This window comes from Cetorhinus maximus, chromosome 14, assembly GCF_964194155.1.
Source record: "Cetorhinus maximus chromosome 14, sCetMax3.hap1.1, whole genome shotgun sequence".
Classification (NCBI taxonomy): domain Eukaryota; kingdom Metazoa; phylum Chordata; class Chondrichthyes; order Lamniformes; family Cetorhinidae; genus Cetorhinus; species Cetorhinus maximus.
The window spans coordinates 99835031-99855860 of record NC_135892.1 but is presented as its reverse complement, the minus strand read 5'-3'; the positions used below and the strand labels follow the sequence as shown (position 1 = coordinate 99855860).

Below are 20830 nucleotides of genomic sequence, written 5' to 3'. Positions count from 1 at the left end.
GTGCACAAATACAATAATACTGGAGAGTGATGCCATAAAACACTGGGCAATGGCAGGCAGGCCAGATTGCAAAGGCTGTTTTTGAAAGTACTTCTTTGAAAAGGCCGGGAAGAAGAGGAGGCACATCAATCGGCCAGTTCCCTGTGTGCATAGGGGGCAAACCCCAAGAGGTCACCCCTTCCCTTCGTTCCTCCCTACCTGTTCTCCAAAACCCTAAACCCCTCCCCCCCCTCCTCTCCCCACTTCCTAGGCTCTGCAATTCCTCCCAGCCCTAAAACTCTGGGGCTGAGCTCTCTCCGGCTGCCATCATTCTTCTTCCCGCGCCTCCTTGCAGTTCCGACAGTGGCCACTACTGGGGTGTGGCACTGCCGGGACCGCAAGAGCCGCCGGCCAATCGGATTGGCCCATGGCTCTTGAGGATGAGACTTGCTGTCCGCTGAGGGGCGGAAGCCTGACCCTGAGCTTGTTTAGCCCGTCCCCACCATGTTTTCGTTATGAGGCTGGCTTTATAAAAGCCAATCCGTTCCGGGTTGACATTCGTTCTGGGGCTGGGTGAGCAGTAAGCCCCCAACATAAAATCCAACCCCAAATCTTAAAGTGCAATATTAGCAACAACAACCTATATTTATACATCACCTTTAACACGACAAAACATCCCAGGGCGCTTTAAAGGGACAGTGTAGAACAAAATTTGTCACCAAAGGAGATATTAGGGTAGATGAGCAAGAACTTGGTCAAAGAGGTCAGTTTTCATCTTAAAGGAGGAAAGTGAGGTAGAGAGGTGAAGAGGTGTAGGGAGGGAGTTCCAAAGCTTCAGGCCTAGGCAGCTGAAGGCACAACCACAACGGTGGAGCGATTAAACTCAGGGATACTCAAGAGGCCAGAATTAGAGGAGAGCAGGTAACTTGGAGAGTTTTTGGGCGGGTGGAGATTACAGAGGCAGGGAAGTGCCAGGCCATGTAGTGATTTGAAAACAAGGATGATAATTATAAAATCCAGGCGCGGCTAATTGACCAGGGGCCAGTGTAGGACAGCGAGCACAGAGGCGATGGGTGAACAAGATTTGGTGAGAGTTGTGAGATGGGCAGTAGAGCTTCGGATGACCACATGTTTACGGAGGTTAGAACATGGCCGGCCAGGCGCATTGGAATAATCAAGTCCGGAGGTAACAAAAAGCATGGAGCAGATGAGCTGAGGCAGGCGGGGAGTTGACCATTGTCATCGAGGTGGAACTAGGCAGTCTTGATGACGACGTAGATGGATATGTGGTTGAAAGCTCCTCTTGGGGTTAAATAAGGCACCAAGGTTGCAAAGAGTCTGGTTCAGCCTCAGACAATGATTAATGTTTGTAATCAATCTGCTCATTCCAAATACCCCTCTTTGTTACTTGGACAGAGGCATTAATCTCGTTAAATTAAATGGGTTAATTGATTCATTAAACCAACAGGGGAAAGAATGTCATTGTGCTCATTACTAATATTGAGCAGTACAATTACAGCCTGCTAAGCGTTTACAAGATTAACCTTTTCTGCAAATGGGATAAATGTTCCCACATACGCATTTAGATCCAGTGATGACCACCCAGGGATAACACATGTGAGGGCCAATTACAGGTCACGCCATGCAAGTTACGGGTGGGGGTGGGGAGAGGGGGGGTGGTGGGGGGAGGGAGGGGGGGGGTGGGGGGAGGTGGCGCTTTCCGCCGCAGACGGCATCGATTCTTTACCTTGGCACTTTACACCATCCACCAGCTGGAAGCCACTTGGACACGTGCATGTAAAGGAGCCCGCGTTGTTGACACACACACCCCCCTGGCAAGCATCTGCAGTTTCTTGGCATTCGTCAATGTCTGCAACAAATATGTTCAGAAAGCTGTTGAGCTGACAGTCGCCTATAAATCTTTCCGATGGGCTCCATCTTATTCACTGCTCCCTCACGAATAGAACACCCACCAGAAAATACAGCTTAAGCAACAATTGCTTTTGTATGGATCCCAAAGACAGAAAGGGAATCTCCCGCAGTTAGTTTGGTTATGCGGTCTGCAGCCTTAGCCAAAGTGTTGGCCAAAATGATCTTCCCCTCATTAGAATAAGGAGAGGTGAGTTGGGTTTATCATTCAAAACACCTACAGGAGGTAAAATATGTGGACTCCAAGTTAAAACGGATGATTCTACACCATGGAGTTTAAAAGTTCTGCTACAGCTCCCCTTATCTAAACTGACAGAAGCACATTCTTTACTAAAAGATGCCTTTACCAATGAAGGCTGTTTCCGAAAGCGCTTCTTTGAAAAAGCTGGAAAGAAGGGGAGGCACATCAATCGGATAGTTCCCTGTGCGCACAGGGGGCAACCCCCAAGAGGTCACCCTCCCTTCATTACTCCCTACCTTCCCTCCAAAGCCCTACACCCCTCACCCTCTATGTCCTATTCATAACTTCAAACATTGACTGTGTCCAGATGGAAACTTCTATAATTGTCTTTTTTTTTTTAAATGGACACTAACAAGGTGGCTAAGATGCCTTCCAAGGGTCAGGTGACCTTTGAAACTTCAACACAGGCCACCTCAAGCTTATTGTAAGTTCCTAATTGAAATGCCCAGAGTGGGGTCTCCCCTTGAATGGACATACCCAGATGGAGCTCTCTGTGGAATTCACACTTATTCATACTTGCCATTGTTCAAGGTTTACACTAAATTCAAAATCAATGGATTTCCAGACTTCATGTCTCCAAGTTTGCAACTTAAGAAAAGAGAACTGCAGAAAACCAGTTAACAACAAGTGGGTGTAAAGTGCCATCCTCTACCTCCATTGTATAGCAATGGCTTTCAGCTTTAAGCCATTCTGGGTGGACAACTGCAGTTAACCTTGTGACTGAAACTAGCTTCTGGTCCCAAAATCCTTTATTATCTGAAGACCCCAGAGAGACCTGGGCAATCTACAAAGAAAACCACTACAGAGTATCAGCCACAGACTAAGGCCGTAACACCGAAGCCTGTTTAAACTTGGAGGCCGCTACATCTGAAAAAGTCTCCCAGCCTGATTCCTAAATCCAAGTACACCTGAAAAGAAATTTGACCTCCTGGGACAAAAATCACAAGTGCCTAACTTTGCAACCTGCTGTACATTCATCTCTTTGAGGGAATCCTGCAATAACCTGATATCCGACTCGAACTATTTGAACCCATCTAAACTACAGCATAGATAGAGGCCATTTGGCCCATCAGGCCTTTATGGCTCTTTAAAAGAGCAATCCTGCTTAGTCCCACATTCCCACTTTAGTTCCTGAACCCTGTCAAGCCCCCTAAGAATCTTATGTGTTTCAATAAGGTCAGCTCTCATTCTTCTAAACTCCAATGAGTGCAAGCCCAACCGAATCAATCTCTCCTCATAAGAAAATCCCTCCATACCCGGGGTCAATCTAGTGAACCTCCTCTCGACTGCCTCCAATGCCAGTATATCTTTCGTAAGATAAGGGGAGCAAAACTGTTCACAGTATTCTAGGTGTGATCTAACTAGTGCCTTGTATAGTTTTAGCAAGACTTCCCTATTCTTATACTTTATTCCCTTTGAAATAAATGCCAACATTACATTTGCCTTCCCTATTACCTGTTGAACTTGTATGTTAGTTTTTTGGGATTCAGCACAAGGACTCCCAAATCCCTCTGTGCTGCAGCTTTCTGCAGTCTTTCTCCATTTAAATAATATTCAGCTCCTCTATTCTTCCTGCCAAAGCGGATAACCTTACTTTTCCCCACATTATATTTTTTCCTACTCACTTAACCTGTCTATATCCCTCTGTAGACTCTTTTCATCATCCTGACCACTTGCCTTCCCACCTATTTTTGTGTCATCCACAAACTTGGCAATAGTACATTCACTTCTCTCATTTAAGTCATTAATATATATTGTAAATAACTGAGGCCCTGCACTGATCCCTGTGGCACTCCACTAGTTACAGGTTGCCATCCCGAAAATGCCCCCCTTTTCCCAACTCTCTGTCTTCTATTAGTTAGCCAATCCTCTATCCATGCGAATATACTACCCCCAGCACCATGGGCTCTAATCTTATTAAGTAGCCTCATGTGCGATACCTTATCGAACGCCTTTTGGAAATCCAAATATATTACATCTACTGGTTCCCCTTTATCTATTCTGCTTGTTGCCTCCTCAAAGAATTCTAATAAATTTGTTAGGCATGATTTCCCCTTAATGAAGCCATGCTAACTCTGCATGATTAGATAATGGTCTGCTATTACATCCTTTATAATAGACTCCAACATTTTCCCAATGACAGGTATTAAGCTAACTGGCCGAGAGTTACCTGTGTTTTTGTCTCTATCCCTTTTTGAATAAGGGTGTTACATTGGTCGTTCTCCAATCCTCTTAGACTTTTCCAGAATCTAAGGATTCTTGGAAGATTACTACCAGTGCATCCACTATCTCTGTAGCTATTTCCTTTAATAGCCTAGGATGCAGGTCCAGGGGACTTATCAGCCTTTAGCCCCATTAGTTTCCCTAGTACTTTTTCTCTAGTGGTAGTTATTGTATTTATTTCCTATCCCTCTTTTGCCCCTTGATTAGTTAGTATTTGTGGAATGCTATTAGTATCTTCTACCGTGAAGACTGAAGCAAAGTATTTATTCAACTCCTCTGCCATTTCCTGGTTCCCCCATTATTATTTCTCCAGCCTCATTCTCTAAGAGACCTATGTTCACTTTGGCCTCTCTCTTCCTTTTTATATATTTAAAGAAGCACTTACTGTCTGTTTTTATATTACTTGCTAGTTTACCCTCAAAGTTTATTTTCCCCCTCTTTATTTTTTTTGGTCATCTTTTGTTGCTTTTTAAAACTTTCCCAGTCGTCTATCTTTGGAATTCTAACTGACCCTGCTGAAATCCTAGCTTCATGTAAACACTTAAGCCGGTGCACAACCAGAGAGAATTAGACCTGAGAAGAGGTTTGACTCTCCTTTATATATTCTTCTGAGAGCATGCTATCAAATTCTGGCTACCTTCACACTGGTCCCCTGTGGCAGCCAGATGGTAACCCGCGTTGCATTCGCAATAGAAGGAGGCCTCAGTGTTCGTGCATTGGCCATTGCTGCACAGAATGGTATCTTGACACTCATCCACATCTGCACCAAAGAAGAAACAAACAATTTACTTCTGTTTCCATTCGATCACCAACAGAGGATGCTCTGGTCAACCCTTTGTACTAGAAATAGAAATCAGACAAATTCTGCAACAGGCAGGCAATTTGTACCATCAGATTATGGCTCACAATATGAATAATATGTTAAGGCTTTATTATAGGTGCCTGTACACGTATACCCATATAAACCCTGGAATCTCAACTTTCCAAAGGGAATTGGATAGATAATTGAAGAAGAAAAAATGTTCTCTGCCAAGGGGAAATAGGTGGAGATTGGACGAATTAGATAGTTCCTTCAAAGAATAGGCAGAGGCACAATGGGCTGAATGGCCTCTTTCTCTGCTGTATCATTTTATGATTCTAAATGTACAGACCAAGAGAAAGAGCAAATGACACACGCACACGCACACACACGCACATACATAAACGCACGACTATCTCATGCTGTCCTTCAAATAGCACTATATGGGATCTTCAATACTGACCTACATGGGCAGATGGGGTCTCAGTTTAATGTCTCATTCAGAAGTTTACGAAGGGATTTTCAGTGCATGGGGCCGTATTGGCGAGGGGGTGTGGGGATAGTTACCATCAATAGCGGAATGGAGGGAGAGCAAGAAACTTCATCAACTAGAGGGTAGCAGGTGCAGTGAGGGTGGCAGATCGGGCAATGGAAGGAGTTACAAACAAGGATGAAGATCTTGGATTCAGTGAGTTGTGGGGGAAATCGGAAAGCAGCCAAGTTTGGTGGAGGCCCTGTTTTAAATTAAGAGTGGCGGCCCACCATTTGCTGCTAAGGGGGTGTGGTGGGGAAAGGAGAACAGAATGTAAAATCCTCCAGGTCTGTTCTACTGCACCTTCCATCAGTCAGCTCCTATTATGATAGCAGTTTGTCCAATCATGTTTCCACAGCTTGTGGGTTAAGTAGGAAGATCCAAAGGAAAGAAATATATATTTTCTGTTAAACAGTGTCTCTTAGGGTACGATTTTCCTGCATTAGGCTTTAGGACCCCAGCATCAGGACCAAATGGGGATCCAGAGCCCGCACTCGCCAGGGGCCAGACAGGAGGGGTTACTTTCCCAAAGACGGTCCCTTAATTGGCTGCCTCCAAGCTCCCTGTCCAATTAAGGACAGCAGACGGACTCCCAATGATGCCGACCCAATCACAGGGCCAGAAGCTGTAGCGCCTTGTCAGCCCCATTGAGAGCTGTGGGCACTGCTGAGGCAGGTTGGAGACCAGTAGGGTGCCTCAAAACGAAATTGCCCTAGGGGTTGTGGGGGTAAGTTTGAAATTAAATCTCTGAGGGGTCAAGCCAATAGCCACTCCCTCCCCTCCAGCTGTAGTATTTGGGCCACGAGTGTGGCCTTTGCTGCCAATGGATCCCCTTTGGGCTATGACACCTCTGGCTCCACCCCAAACCTACCGCAGGGAGACGGCCTCCATTGGGATGGTGGCCTTCCCATGTGGTGCTAGCAAGCAGAATAAATTATCCCTAATTGGGGTCTTAATGGCTTCAATTTGCTGCCCACCTCCATTGAGCGGGCAGCCGATGTAAATGCCAGCCCCTTTCTAGGAATCTTCACCAGTAGCAGGAACACCTTGGGGGTGTTAAACTCCTGACAGCCATTGGTGAAGTAGGAAACCAAAAGCCAATATTTACTCAGTTTTAGATTTATTCACAAAAGTGAAACCTTACAAGTGTATAGCTCCTAACTCCACTACCGACACCAGTGTCAATAAGTGTCTCTTTATATGTGCTCAAGTAATCATCCAGTGAATGCCCTCCACCTGTATAAACTTAACCTTAATTCGTACAATTAACAGGGAGGTCATCCCGATGTAACTCCCACTACTTTGCTGAGGTGTCAGCTGTGGCTCAGTCCATAGCACCCTTGCCTTTGAATCAGAGGGTTGTGGGTTCATGTCCCACTCCCGGAAAACCAAGAACTGTGATTGTACTCAAAAGAATTGCAATCTGTGACTGTTGATAACTCGAAAGAGTTTCCCCGCTACTTTGCCAGCAACCCCGCCTTCAAACCCTGGGCAGGGAAAATTCTACCCTTACTGTCAAACAAAAACCTCCGTTTGTTAAACAAAACAAACAGTTCTACAACTTTACTTCAGTGATCCAATGCTAAACTAATTGGCTATTTGAGATTTTAATCCCCGCAGGAGTGGTTACCTTTGCACAATTTGCCATCAAGAGATGGTTCATACCCTCGGTTACAGGTACAGAAAAAGGCCCCCTCGAGATTGGAACATCTGCCATTAGCACAAACTGATCTGTTGAGGCATTCGTTGACGTCTGGGAAAACAGAAACACAAGAACCAGGCATCAAAATGTATGTGAAGGTCAACTTTGATAGACCTTGGTTGTTTTCAGACAGGTAACACGAGATATTGCACATAGGGATTGAACAAGAAGTTCTGAAGTGCACAGTGAATGAGGAAGACAAAGAAACCACTGGAACTTTATTTCTAAAATTATTTGCTGTCACATTCATCATGAAACATCTGCAGCATCCATCTGCCGCACAATTTAATGGAAGCCTGTCTGGATGGGTCTTAAATAGTGTTTTCCCAGCATGTGACTGCATGTCCTATTTGTAACAGGAAACTGAAAAGAGATACAGTTGATTCCTGATGAATGCCTGGCTGGTGTGCCAAGAAGGATTATGCTTGGATTGGGGCTTCCTACAACCTGCCTACAAATCACAATTTCTAATATTTGTACCTCAGGGCATGGAATCTATAGGTAAATGTCACACCGTGCTTACGATGACATGAAGAAAGAAGAGTTTGTTCAACTTTACACGTTTCTAAAAATGATTTTATATGTAAAGAAAATTACACTTGTTTGAGCAGGTCTCGAATGGTATTATTAAGTTGCAGAGTAGGGTGTGGCCACAGAGTGTGCCTGAAATGTGGTCAGCGAATTGTGACAGATTCTATCCCCTGTGAGGTTGCATATAGTAAGTTGGAGAATATGATCCCTCTCTAGCCTGGTTCTGTCTTCTCTTTCTCTCTGTCTTTCCTCTTTCTTTTCTCCACTGCTCACATTCCAGCTTTTATTGCCTCACCCTCCTCTTCTCTCTTTTTGTTTTCTCTCGTGTGGGCAGTGGTGGGTTGTACAGGCATGGCGTGGCACCTAAAGAGGGTCACCGACAGCTGCGGGCAGAAGTTGGGGTGGAGGTTGCAGGAACACCATGGCTAACAGGGTGACCTTGTCCCTTTTAAAGTAATGCGTCTCCTTACTAACTGAGGAATTATGCTAACTTTTGACTGAAGCAGGTAGTCAATAATGAACAGATTCATAAGATTAATTTTGCACATGAAACATGACACAAGAATTGTTATTGATCACCCGGTTCTATTTTAAGGACAGGCTGTTCAGCACCAGGAACAATAAGGAGGCTTCTAATCAATCAGCAACAAATGGTTTCCGGCAGAATGGCATGTTCCTATAAAAACACTCATCAGCAAAGGGGAAGGGAACAGATCAGTTACAATGGAGAATTGTCAAAAAGCACACATTTGACTGCTTATAAAAACAGCCACACGTTCGCTGATAGCTTCACAGTCAAACGCAGAGAAAATGTTTAAAAAGTGGGGGGAACAAACCATTACAGCAATCGGGTGGTGCCTGTTTGCAATGTTACAGTGAACATCATCATCAAGGATCATGATGCAGTGAGCTGTAGCCTGAAGCCAAAGTAAATATTGGCTTTTGGCTAGCCCAGATACTTAGCACAAAACCATAAGAAATCAAGGCATTAATTCACAGATCAGGAACCACCGCTCTAAAACCAGCCATGCGTTTATCAACAAGATTGAAAGTGTTCATGACTCAACTCGCAGGATTAGACTAAAATCCTCAGGAGAAGAAGCAATGCAATTTACTGCTTGGATAAATCAATGGCATTATTCACCCGCTATTACGTAGCGAAGTTGATGCTTTTAAGGGGATAGTATATTTTCCGGAATATTCAGCGTTCGCCTGTACTGGTGCTTTCCTTACCATTTCCTCAGATTCAGTAACCAGGGATCCCTAGACATTGGCATAAAAAAATCTCCTGATATTTGTACATCATGACATTACACCTCCTCCCCACCCTGATGCTTACACATATTTACCTCTATCACGGTACGAATCAAAATACTTCCAAAATTTTTAGATTTGACGGCACAAGGTGCTTTGCAGGATAAAATAGCAAACACATTAACATTAATAAAGTGGTCACAGTGCTGCCAAAGGCAGCACAGAGTGTATGAAAGAATTAATTAAAAGAGAAATATGTTGACTTCATGTAAATCCAAGATGACATTTCCCCTCTCTCAAGTTTTGTGGCGCAGTAATAACGGAGTGTGCCCAGAGTGTTGGTGCACAGTGTGCTGGTAAATTCGCCAATTCTTCACCCATTCTAATCAGCTGAAGATGATTTTCTGTAACACTTTGATAAGCTTATGTTTAATAAGGTGGGGTCGGGTGTTTAATAAAGCCAAGAGGCCATTTTTGTGTTTAATATCCTCCAGAAATAAACAATCAACGATCTGGTTTAATGAGACCATTGAATTTCAATAAGTTTGATGTCAGAAAATGATGCCTGCGGTTATTTTCTGGAATCTGCTTTTGAAGTGAATGTTCTCGATTTCGACAGCAGGTACAAGGTACAGAATGATATACACCTGCTGGTGAGTTACAGAGTAGCTCCATCAAGCAGATCCAAACACACCATCAGTAACACCCACTTCTCCCCGTGACTGACTTAGTGTCTCAAACTATATATAAAGTGACAAATTATGTAGTTCTGAAGAAGAGTCATTCGGACTCGAAACGTTAACTCTGTCTTTCTCTCCACAGATGCTGTCAGGCCTGCTGAGTTTTTCCAGCACTTTTCGTTTTTGTTTCAGATTTCCAGCATCCGCAGCATTTTGCCTTTAACAAATTATGTATGTTTTATATTAAACAAGCCATTTGTATTTTGTTTGTGTACACAATGCTTGGTACAGTCAATGCTTAGTAAAATGGTAAAGTAACTGCTGGAGGAGCTGAATGCGGGATTTGGACTGCAAGCCTATATCCTTATATTCTAGCAGATTATCGGACAATACATTATAGGCAATGTAATTTATAGGATGCTATGTCACAGGAGAGTGCAGTGCACGATATTAAAAAACCATACTGTATATGCCATGGGCTAAATTCAGCATTCCCTGCAACAAACCATGCTCGAAGGGAATATGGGCTAGAAGATTGGCACTACAGATTTGTAACCCAATCTCCCAACAACAATCGCTTCAAGCTTGGCTCCTTGCTAGGAATGCAGGATTGCTGACTTCACCCTTTGATTATATCTTTAGTCCTTGCGTCCAATGCCTGCAAGAAAGAACAACTCTAATTTTAAAAGTTTCAAGTGAGAAAGATTGTTCGACAAACTCACTGTAGGTGTACAAGGACCAGTTTTGTAGTCAGACTACAGAACATACCTATGCATTGGCCACTTCTGCCTGCGTATCCATCTGGGCAAGACACACACTCATAAGAGCCAGGATTGTTAATGCATCTTTCAGACGGACATTTGTTGGAATCCTGGCATTCATCTATGTCTGTGAATTTAAACAGATCACAGAGTAAATTTGGTTGACATTTGAAAAGGCTTCAAGTTCAATTTTAGTGCTCCAAAATAACAGAAAAGAGTGACATTTTAAAGAGACAACATCCCATTGCCTTAAACGTTAGGTTGCAGTTCAAATGCTCAAAAAACTGCCGAATTCCTAAAAGACGTGGTTATTACACTACAAGTGGTCTAATGGCCCATGAGGAACAGATCTCTTCGATTACAGACCCAGGTCTAGTATAACATTCACATTCATTTGCTGTTCAGGGCTGGTGTAGGTTAGGCAATAAATATTCCAGCATCTCTTTGCCGAGGTAGTTCCATCAACACCATCGAAGCTCATTCTGTTTTCCACTCAGTTTTGCTGTGGGCTCCGCTGCAGGCGGGCGACTTACCGATCGGCGGTACCGGACCGTAGGCCGGTGGCTGAGGCCCAAGAGGGAATTTGCCGAGAGTCGCTCAGATCAGCCCTCCTTTTACTTTCAAAACCGGATCCTGGCAAGTTTGCCAAGCGGTTGGGGACAACTGCACAAGAGTCGACATTCAGAAGCTAAGACTATTAACAAGGTTCTGAGAACCGTATCCAAGCAGCCATTGGCAGCGAGTGAACTGGAAGCTGCTTTTGTAAACTTTGTGCAGCAGAAGTGATTACAATGACTTACTTAGTGACAATAGAGGAGAAGACATGAATTGGGGTGGAGGTGGGAAGGGATGAAGGGCTGTGCCAGTATTTCTTCCACCCCACCACCCGTACACACTCCATTCTCATGTCTTTGATTTCGTTTTTGGCATTAGATTATGGGTGTGTGTTCTTTGGTTTTTCTTAAAGATAAGATTTTCGGATTAATTTTCAGTCACTCCCTGTAATTCACTTGGCTCCAGCACAGCGACTGTGACACAACAACGAGAGGCTCGGAGACAAGATTAAATTGGAAGCTGATTAAATTGCTGCTGTGGTTCTTCTAAAAAAATGATCATTCCCTGCCTGTCCAAACTCCTCCATGTCCTTAACCATCATCCAGTTCCGCTTCCAACAAATCCGAAGTAACGATTTATGTGAAAATATTCCACTCTATTGCCAGATAATACAAACACATGTTCAAAGACATTCAGTATTACAGGGTCACTAAAGAAGCTGAAACACAGACCCACCTTCGCACTGCCCTCTGTTCATTCTGTACCCTGCATCACAGTACTGGCATCTGTACGAGCCTACAAGGTTAATGCAGTGACCTTCTCCACAGATGTCGGGCCTCAGGCACTCATCAATATCTTGAAAGGAGATAGCAATTTATTAACATTTACTGGCCTTTAGGATTGCTCGAGGAACATGTTAATTGGAGCCACACTGGTTGATGAAGTTAAATCTAAGACACAGTTGCTTTCTTTGCTGGAGAGAGTTTATTGACTTCACCGTCAACACTGCTTCAACCCCCCAGTTACCAGAGCAGTGTCCCAGCTATCCCCATTTATAAATATTATAAAAAATAGAGAATTTACGTCTTAATGTTAAAAGTCAGACACTATCCCCATTTATAGGTGTACAACTAGCCACCACCTTAACAATATAATTGTCATTAACCCTTAACAATGTAATTAATAAGACATTGACCGAACATACATCTGACATTAAGCATGACAACAGTGGTATTACTTATTCTGTGCAATAAAATGTTACAGTTATAGTTTATAATTTCTTCAGATCTCTTACTGCCAGGGTAGTTCCTGCTTTAAGATTGTAGTACTATATTTTACCACATACATAAGGGATTTAACTTCTGGTAAGCACTATTTTTAGTGGAATAACGTGTGCAGGTTAAATTCCTGCCTATGCTATTTCAAAGCTGTCAACAACCCTTTTAAAATAGGTTAACAACTGGGTGAAAATACCAAATATAAGCATTTAACATCAATCGATTCACCAGCGTGCTAAAAACTGTGAACAGTGGTAATCAAGCCTCTTGTTAAAAGCCAACTTCAATTTTTCTGTTCACATTACCAGCAGAGGAATGTTGATTGAGTGAGTTTATCTTTGTTTGTCAGCTGGTGAAGGCATATAGGGAGCACGGGTAGTGAAAATATTTAATGCATTAAAAAGTGGTGATTCCCAAAAGGCAAAGTCCGGGAACTTTCCTGAGCCTTCTCCCAATGTGTATTCACTGACACAAGTTCAGTGGAACATCACCCTGGTAACACCCCTAAACGAGATTTGCATCGGGCTTCCAGTAGCGAGCGGGAAATTCCCCAAGGAAATTCTCCATGAAAGGCTTTTGTCCTATTATCCTCAATGTAATCCCCAGTTACATTGACTTTGAGTCAGAAGACAGGAAAATCTTTCAGGTAAAAGTATGAGGTTAAGTTTGAGGTTTGGTATAGCTTAAACTGCCATTCTGCAGTCTCCTGACGCAACTAAACCACATCAAGTGTTACCAGAGCATTGCGTTCCTCCATCCGAGGTAAATCCTTGGTGACAGAAGCACCGGAAGCTTCCTATCGTGTTCTTACAGTGTCCATTGGTACAGGGGTGTGGGGCCTGTGCACATTCATCCACATCTGTAAAAGGTAGACGACAGTCAGTAGAAGGAGCAAAGTATTTCAGCCCTGATTTGTGTATGGGCTCCAGGATGGCAGGGGTGCGCCCCAGGGCATTGCCAGCATGAGGTTCGGTCAATATTTTTTTTTTATTCGTTCATGCAACGTGAGCATTGCCGGCTGGGCCAGCATTTATTGCCCATCTCTAGTTGCCCTTGAGAAGGTGGTGATGAGCTATCTTCTTGAATCGCTGCAGTCTGTCTTTTGTAGGTACATCCACAGTGTTGTTAGGGAAGGGAGTTTGACCCAGTGACGGTGAAGGAACGGCAATATATTTCCAAGTCAGGATGGTGAGTGGCTTGGAGGGTAACTTCCAGGTGGTGGTGTTCCCATGTGCCTGCTGCCCTTGTCCTTCTAGATGGTAGAAGTCATGGGTTTGGAAGGTGCTGTCTAAGGAGCCTTGTTGAGTTTCTGCAGTGCATCTTGTAGATGGTACACACTGCTGCCACTGTGCGTCGGCGGTGGAGGGAGTGAATGTTTGTGATGGGGTGCCAATCAAGCGGGCTGCTTGTCCTGGAACTCTGTTAAATGTCCTGTCACTGACCAACTCCTGCCTGGAGCCGTGGTGATGGTCACTGATGGACAGAAGTGGAAAATCGCAAGGCTACAGGTCGTCACCTAGGGCCCAAGGAAACAATGCCCGGGTGAAGTTAGTGACAGGGCAAGGGAACGCCTGAGGCAGAGGGAGCTCAAGGTTTCTTTGACACAACTAAGATATTTAGATGTAACTCGATGTGCAGCACACTTGCCTCTGAGTTAGTTGTGCACTCCAGGGACTTGAGCACAAGATCTAGGCTGGCACTCCAGTGCAGTACGGAGAGGGTGCTGCAATGTTGGAGGTGCCGTTTTTCAGATTAGATGTTAAACCAAAGCCCTGTCTCCTCACTCAGGTGGAAGTAAAAGATCCATCCCCTGGCACTATTTCAAAGGGGAACAGGGGAGTTGACAGCGGTGTCTTGGCTAATTTTTATCCCTGAGCACTGAAACAAGACATCATGTCTTTACAGTTTGTGGGAGGCTGCTGTGCACTTCAATTGAAGTACTTCAATTGCCTGTAAAATGCTTTGGGACATCCTGAGGCTGTGAAAGGTGCGATTTAACTGCAACTCTTTCTTTCTTCCCTTTCTGATTAGGGCTTTCCTCAAACCAACTCAAAGTGCATCCATCAGCTATCCAGTGGCACTGAACGCCTGCCAGCTGATTAACAACCAGCTACACCCACATGGACTGCAGCGGTTCAAGAAGGCAGCTCACCACCACCTTCTCAAGGGCAATTAGGGATGGGCAATAAATGCTGGCCTAGCCAACCTCCTGTGAATGCATAAAAAAAAACTTAATCTGTCAGGTGGAGGATAGCACCAACCATTTCTACAAGCCCTGGCATACTTACCTAACAATGACCATGGGGCAACAGAGAGGCAGATACAGAGCCATGCATGCCAGCTGCTGCAAGGTCACCTGCAGCCATCAAACAGCTTGGACCTGGCACATCTGGTGACGGTAAGAATCGACTGTGCCTGAAACCTGGGGGCAGGATTTTCAGATCGGTGTGGGCAGGCACGCGCCTGGCATGCCCAAGTGTGAAATAGCGCGCGATGACATCGGGAGAGCGCCCCGGCGTCATTGCACACTCACGCAATATTTCAGTCAGCAGCAGACCTGCCGACAATTAAGGGGCCCTTAAGCTGGTAATTATGTTGAATTTTTCACTGCCCGTCCAAACCTTACGGTTGGCGGGCGGGCGAATAGGCCAGGGTTTTTTTTGCAAAACCTCATCCACGGGCGGGATGAGGTTCCCAACAGCGGATAACAAAACAGCAACAAAAAATGTAAACTCATTCTCAACATGTCCCTGCTCATGTGACAGAGTCACACGCGGGGACACGTTTCCCTTATTCTTCAAATCTTTATATTTAATTTTTAAGCTCTGTGCCTGCAGGGAGCTTTCAGTGAGGACCCCCCCGACCCCCCCCGCGCATGCGCAAACTTCAGCGCTCGTGCTCCGCCCGCCCCCACCCCTCGGCAGTGCTGAGGCTCCCAGCGCACGTTTCACGCGGTCTGGCCGTTAATTGGCCAACCCAGCTTGAAATGGCGGTGGGGGCCCGAGCGCAGGTGGTGGGCTGTCTCGCGGCCGCTCATGGGCCCACCCGCCACAGTCACCCAACGAGGGGAAAATACTCCCCCTGGTTCCACTTCCTTATGGGAATGATACAATGTTGACCAATGGGAATGGTGCCAGGAGGCAGCATGGGAGACCACTGTCCATGTAAGCGCTTCAACCTGCAGACAGAATGTTGGGCTGAACAGTTGTCAATCTGCGAAGTGGTGCCTGAACCCGGATGGTCTTCCCCTTCACTTGTGCCTGTCTATGTACCTAGCCCTCTGCCGTGAAGGATTGGCACAGGTTGATAAAGAGCTGAGGTGGCTTTTATGGCTTGCCAAGGGCCTTTGACACCCTATGGTCAATCTCTCCATTAATGGTTGCCGTCTCTTTAAATTTCCCATGCGCCTCCTCCTCTGGGACACCCCGGCTCTGTCTGAATCAGCACCTTGAAGCTATGCCAAGAAAACAGAATGCAAGCAGTACCCTTCCATTTCAGTCTAAAACCTGCCAATAGCCTCTCTGGTACAGTTACACCAAAAGGGGAAAATCTAGGCTATGATGTCTTACCGATGCATGCAGTTTTCACGGCGTTGAGCTGATATCCTGGGTTGCAGTTACACGTGTATCCCTCTGGTAGGTTGATACACTGGCCGGGTCCACAGATTCGCGGACTCACTGAGCACTCGTCAATTTCTGGAAACCAAACATTACACATTTCAGTAAGTATGTGAAAATATTGACGTTCCGCTTGTCTATTAGACCACAAACCTATAGCTGAAACAGTGAGCAAGCTTGCCATCATCAGGAGAATTTTTCCTCATGCAATAACAACCATTTGTAATTATATAATGACTTCAGTGAAATGTTTACCACCATCTGCTGTACAAGTGTGAACTGCATCAATCTGCGTCTTGGTAAAAAGTATTTTTAAAAGTAAGCTCAATTCTTCGGGACTCCGTTCAAGAGTTCTATTGCACTTGAAAATGTTAACTCTGTTTCTCTCTCCACAGATGCTGCCAGACCTGCTGCGTTTTTCCAGCACTTTCTGTTTTTATTTCAACTCGAAAGGGGGAGTGTTAGCAGTGATGAACTTCACTGGGGGTATGAAATGAGTGGTAGTGAATCATAGAGCGGTTTCAGTGAAGAAGGAGGCTGTTCGGCCTGTCGGGCCCCTGCCATCTCTCTACAAGAGCAATTGAGCTAATTCCATTCCCTTTCCCTTTCCCCACAGCCTTCCAATGTTCTTTTCTTTCAGATGCTTATCCATTTCCCTTTTGAAAGCAACAATTGAATCTGCCTCTTCCACCCTTTCAGGCAGCGCGTTCCAGATCGTAACCACTCGCTGTGTAAGAAAGATTTTCCTCAAGCCGCCTTTGGTTCTTTTGCCAATCACCTTAAATCAATGTGCCCTGGTTCCCACCTCTTAACCAATGGGAACAATTTCTGTCTACTCTTTCTAATTGCCCAGTCCTGCCCAGCAAAGGGACCAAATTACCTTACTACACTTGTTAAGTTTGTAGAAGAGGAGGAAATACTATAAGGTATCATGCTGCAAATTCATCAATTTAATCTTGGTTTTAACTTCAATGGAAAAATGTTGGAAATGGAAATAGAAGCTCCTGCAACATGATGGCAGGGCAGCACAGACTCCCCAGTTACGCTGCCCAGGAATCAAACCTTCCTAAGAACTGAAATGAGCAAGATGATAACTTTAACCTCCCTGCTCTACAAAAGCATGCTGTCATTACAGAATCCAACTTGCTTGTTTGTTTTTTTGAAGATGCTGAGTTTGACCATGATGTTTGCCCAATGTTTAGTTTTTATGGCAGCCTCAGCACCCACAGTTTGATGGGTTTACAAGAGGGTTTACTGGAGGACTCTGGGTCAGGGTCTCCTGCTGCATGTTACTACTCACACAGCGGTGGGAATGTTTACTGTCCTCCATATCATGTGCATCGTGTTCCTTTACTTTGAACTCTTTGACTTCCATCTGATGGGCTGAAGACACTGCCAATGAAGCTCAATTACAGCTATGGAAAAAATGCTCTAGTACAGCAATCATTGTTATGCTTTACTACAAGTAAAACCAACATTTAAAAGGGAAGCATACTGTCTATTGCATTCCCCCATAATCCTAATAACACATACGTCTAGGTTCCTCAATGTCATTCTTGTTGAAGCTTTGCGTGCATGAGTGTGGCCTGCTCTGGAAAATGTATGAATGGTGAATCACAGTCTGCTCTTCCCATTCACAAAATCACTGTTTTCAGATGAAGACGCCAAGGCCAGACTATTAAAAGGGTTTCGCCCAAGACTATTCCTGTTTGATGTCCAAATACACCCAACATTATTGGCATTATTCCTTCCCCACCCTGGTGTTGATGGGATGGCGAGGATGACATTCTCACACTTTGCTATGAATCAACATTAGGAGACGTTGTTGACCTAGAACTGTGCAGGAAAGTTGGTAGGGGTGGACTTTCATTGTGTACGCTGAATGGTGTGTCATGATCAAAAGCAGAACTAACTGGCAACTAATCGGCAGCCTCGTAAATAGGGCCCGCACCACTTGCTCACTGTGCAAGCTTGAAGCTAATTGATTGCTTCACCACTCTAATCTGATTTACATGAACGCAAAATAAATATGTAAATCCTTACAGACCAATTAAAGAGCAAGACAAACCTTTAGTTTATAATAAAGGTAAGTAAAATAAATACACACTCCAACTCCATAATATTGGTGCACAACACTATATATTTGATGCAGTTAATTTCACATCACCATTTACATTGTACAGTGAAGCCAATTTAGGATCTCCTCTGATAATATCTAGTTCTAAATCAATGTTCCAGTTACACAAACATTCCTGTTCGCTCTAATGTAGTTTATTCTGTATCCAATGACTCACATCAAAATCAAAGCTATGGCAGCCAAAAAATTACTTTGGATCAATTTTTCCCCCTCTCTCCCACTTCACAAGAGTGTGTTAATGGTTGCACAAAGTTTGACACCTCCTTTACAAATCAGTGGGTAACTTCAGTATGTGGTGTAAACACTCCACATTGTTTAGAAAACGTGAGTAAGCTTGTATTCCCTGACATGATGCCTTCCTAACCCTGGTTGTGTAAGTAAGGAGAGGCACAGAAGCAGAAGGCAGGTGGAAGGAGAGAGAAAACCCTGGCCAATTTTCATACATAATGGACATTTCGGAGCAGCACTGACAGTAGAACCCCTATATAAATGAGCAGGAGAAAAACATCTGTATCCTGTTCTGGCAGGGCCTGGGCATTCTGGAGTGAGGTACACTTCACCTCTTAGGATTAAAAGAAAAGAGATCAGGAAATGTTTGGATACAAAGGGAATTGTAATTGCCTACAAAGTCACTTTGGGGCCAATTTTCCAATTACTTGCTGGCAGCAGTGGGAACATCAAGTCATGGTTATTCATCAACAGGGAAGCACAGACAGCGCACTTGTCATTTTCTGACGCCCATTGCCAGCAGTCAAAGTTGCCGGCTACCAGAAGGTTACTCTGAAAGCTCCTTGGGCCCCACATCTTTGCATTTATCTCAATTTCTGGTAATGCCTTGGAAGCAACAATTTAAAAAGAGTTTTAGAAAACAGCACATGTGTAGTTACACAAATAAGGGGAATGCTGCACAAGGGAGAAATGAATAGAAGGATAGGTTGATAATATCAGATGAAGCGGGGCTGGAGGAAGCTCATGTGCAGCAAAAATACCAGCACGGACCAGCTGGGCCAAATGGCCTGTTTCTGCGCTATTGTGTGTAATACCTGATTTCAGTCAGTGTACTACACTGCTTTCACCAAGAGGACAGCAAGCTTCATCTAATCCTATCAACCTATCCTCCTATTCATTTCTCCCTCGTGCAGCTTTCCCCTTATCTGTGCTACACATGTACAAACTACACGTGTGCTGTTTTCTTAAACTCTTTTTAAATTGTTGCTTCCAAGGCATTACCAGAAATTGAGATAAATGCAAAGATGTGGGGCCCGAGGAGCTTTCCGTGTAACCTTCTGGTAGCCGGCAACTTTGGCTGCTATAATGGACATCAGAAAATGACAAGTGCACTGTCTGTGCTTCTCTGTTGATGAATAACCATGACTCGATGTTCCCAGTGCCACCAACAAGTAATTGAGGGCTCAGTTAGCACAGCTCACCTTGCAATTCAGAATGGCCTGAGTCACATCCCTGCTCTAAGCCGAGTTAGCTCATCCCATCCCAGATTGTAGTAGGAAACACTATAATTAACCCCATTTCCCCCAGGATCAGGGAGAGGCAAAATCCATCAGACTTTCTGCTCCTGGAGCCATCCTGTGAGCCTAGATGGAGAGTCTGTGGGCCTCAGGCAAAGACAGGGAGAGCTCCGCAGTGAGGTTCCCCATTATCACTCAGCATTCATCACCTAGATCCACAAACATCGTCAAATTCTGCAGCACAGAAAACTGCCTTTCGGTCCATCAAGCGCATGCTTGCTCTCTGAAAGAAGTATCCACAGCCCCATTTCCCATATTCTTGTAAAATGTTGTTCAACTCCCTTGTACAGGTAATCATGCATTCTGCTGACAGCATACTTTCTACCAATTACACCCCTTCCCTAGATTTTCCTGCTTGATGAGAGTCCTGGTGGGCTGAGCTTTTCAGCAGCTCGTTCAACCTGGTACCAACCAACCCTGGAGCATATTAGCAGATTCCTGGGCAATGTCTGTCTTCGGGTAGAAGTCAGTTCTAACTTGGCATGCACTTCAACTGCAGATCGAATCACAAGTGCAGGTAACGCTCAACTTTCTGGTGCAAAAAAACTTATTTACATAATTATTTCCAGAGTTTACAAATCGTTGTTTGCAGTACCGAACTTGAGTATTGCTGATAAAGGGACATGTCAAAGCTTTTCATGTTGCACTCATCAGGACAATTCGCAAGAATACCAATATCAGGGGAAAAACAACAATTATACTTTATGAGAAGAGAGTGCAGATTGATTGGCAAGTGTACTCTGATTGGTAGATGTGTGGCCATGGAGAATGCACCAGATAAGGTGAGTGACAGTTAACTGCCAAGCATTGTTGGAAATTTAAACCGGGCAGCTTGACCCTGATTGGTCAAGGCATTGCTCTGAGTAATGAGTCAGCTAAACAAAATAAATGACAGCCATCCACTGACTCATTCCTCAGGGCAATGATATCAGTCACCATCACTGGTGCATTATCCATGGCAATACCAAGGTGCCAATCAGAGTCCACATGTCAACCAATCAGCACTCTCTTCTCATACAGTATAAATTGTTGTTTTCCCCCTTATATTGGTATTCTTGTGAAGTGTTCTGATGAGTGCAAGACGAAA

The 20830-nt window shown here is 44.4% G+C and overlaps 1 protein-coding gene across 5 annotated transcripts in view; it reads right to left on the bottom strand.

Moving 5' to 3' along the window:
* The window catches only part of ltbp1 (latent transforming growth factor beta binding protein 1), a 383951-nt gene that overhangs the window by 122957 nt on the left and 240164 nt on the right, over positions 1-20830 (bottom strand). For all 5 annotated transcript variants that reach the window (XM_078557330.1, XM_078557333.1, XM_078557331.1 and 2 more), the window contains 7 exons: positions 16033-16158; positions 13200-13322; positions 11922-12041; positions 10639-10758; positions 7334-7456; positions 5010-5132; positions 1727-1849 (listed from right to left, as the gene is read on the bottom strand). In XM_078557330.1, the coding sequence (XP_078413456.1) occupies positions 1727-1849; positions 5010-5132; positions 7334-7456; positions 10639-10758; positions 11922-12041; positions 13200-13322; positions 16033-16158 (858 nt within the window). The remainder of the gene's footprint in view (positions 1-1726; positions 1850-5009; positions 5133-7333; positions 7457-10638; positions 10759-11921; positions 12042-13199; positions 13323-16032; positions 16159-20830) is intronic.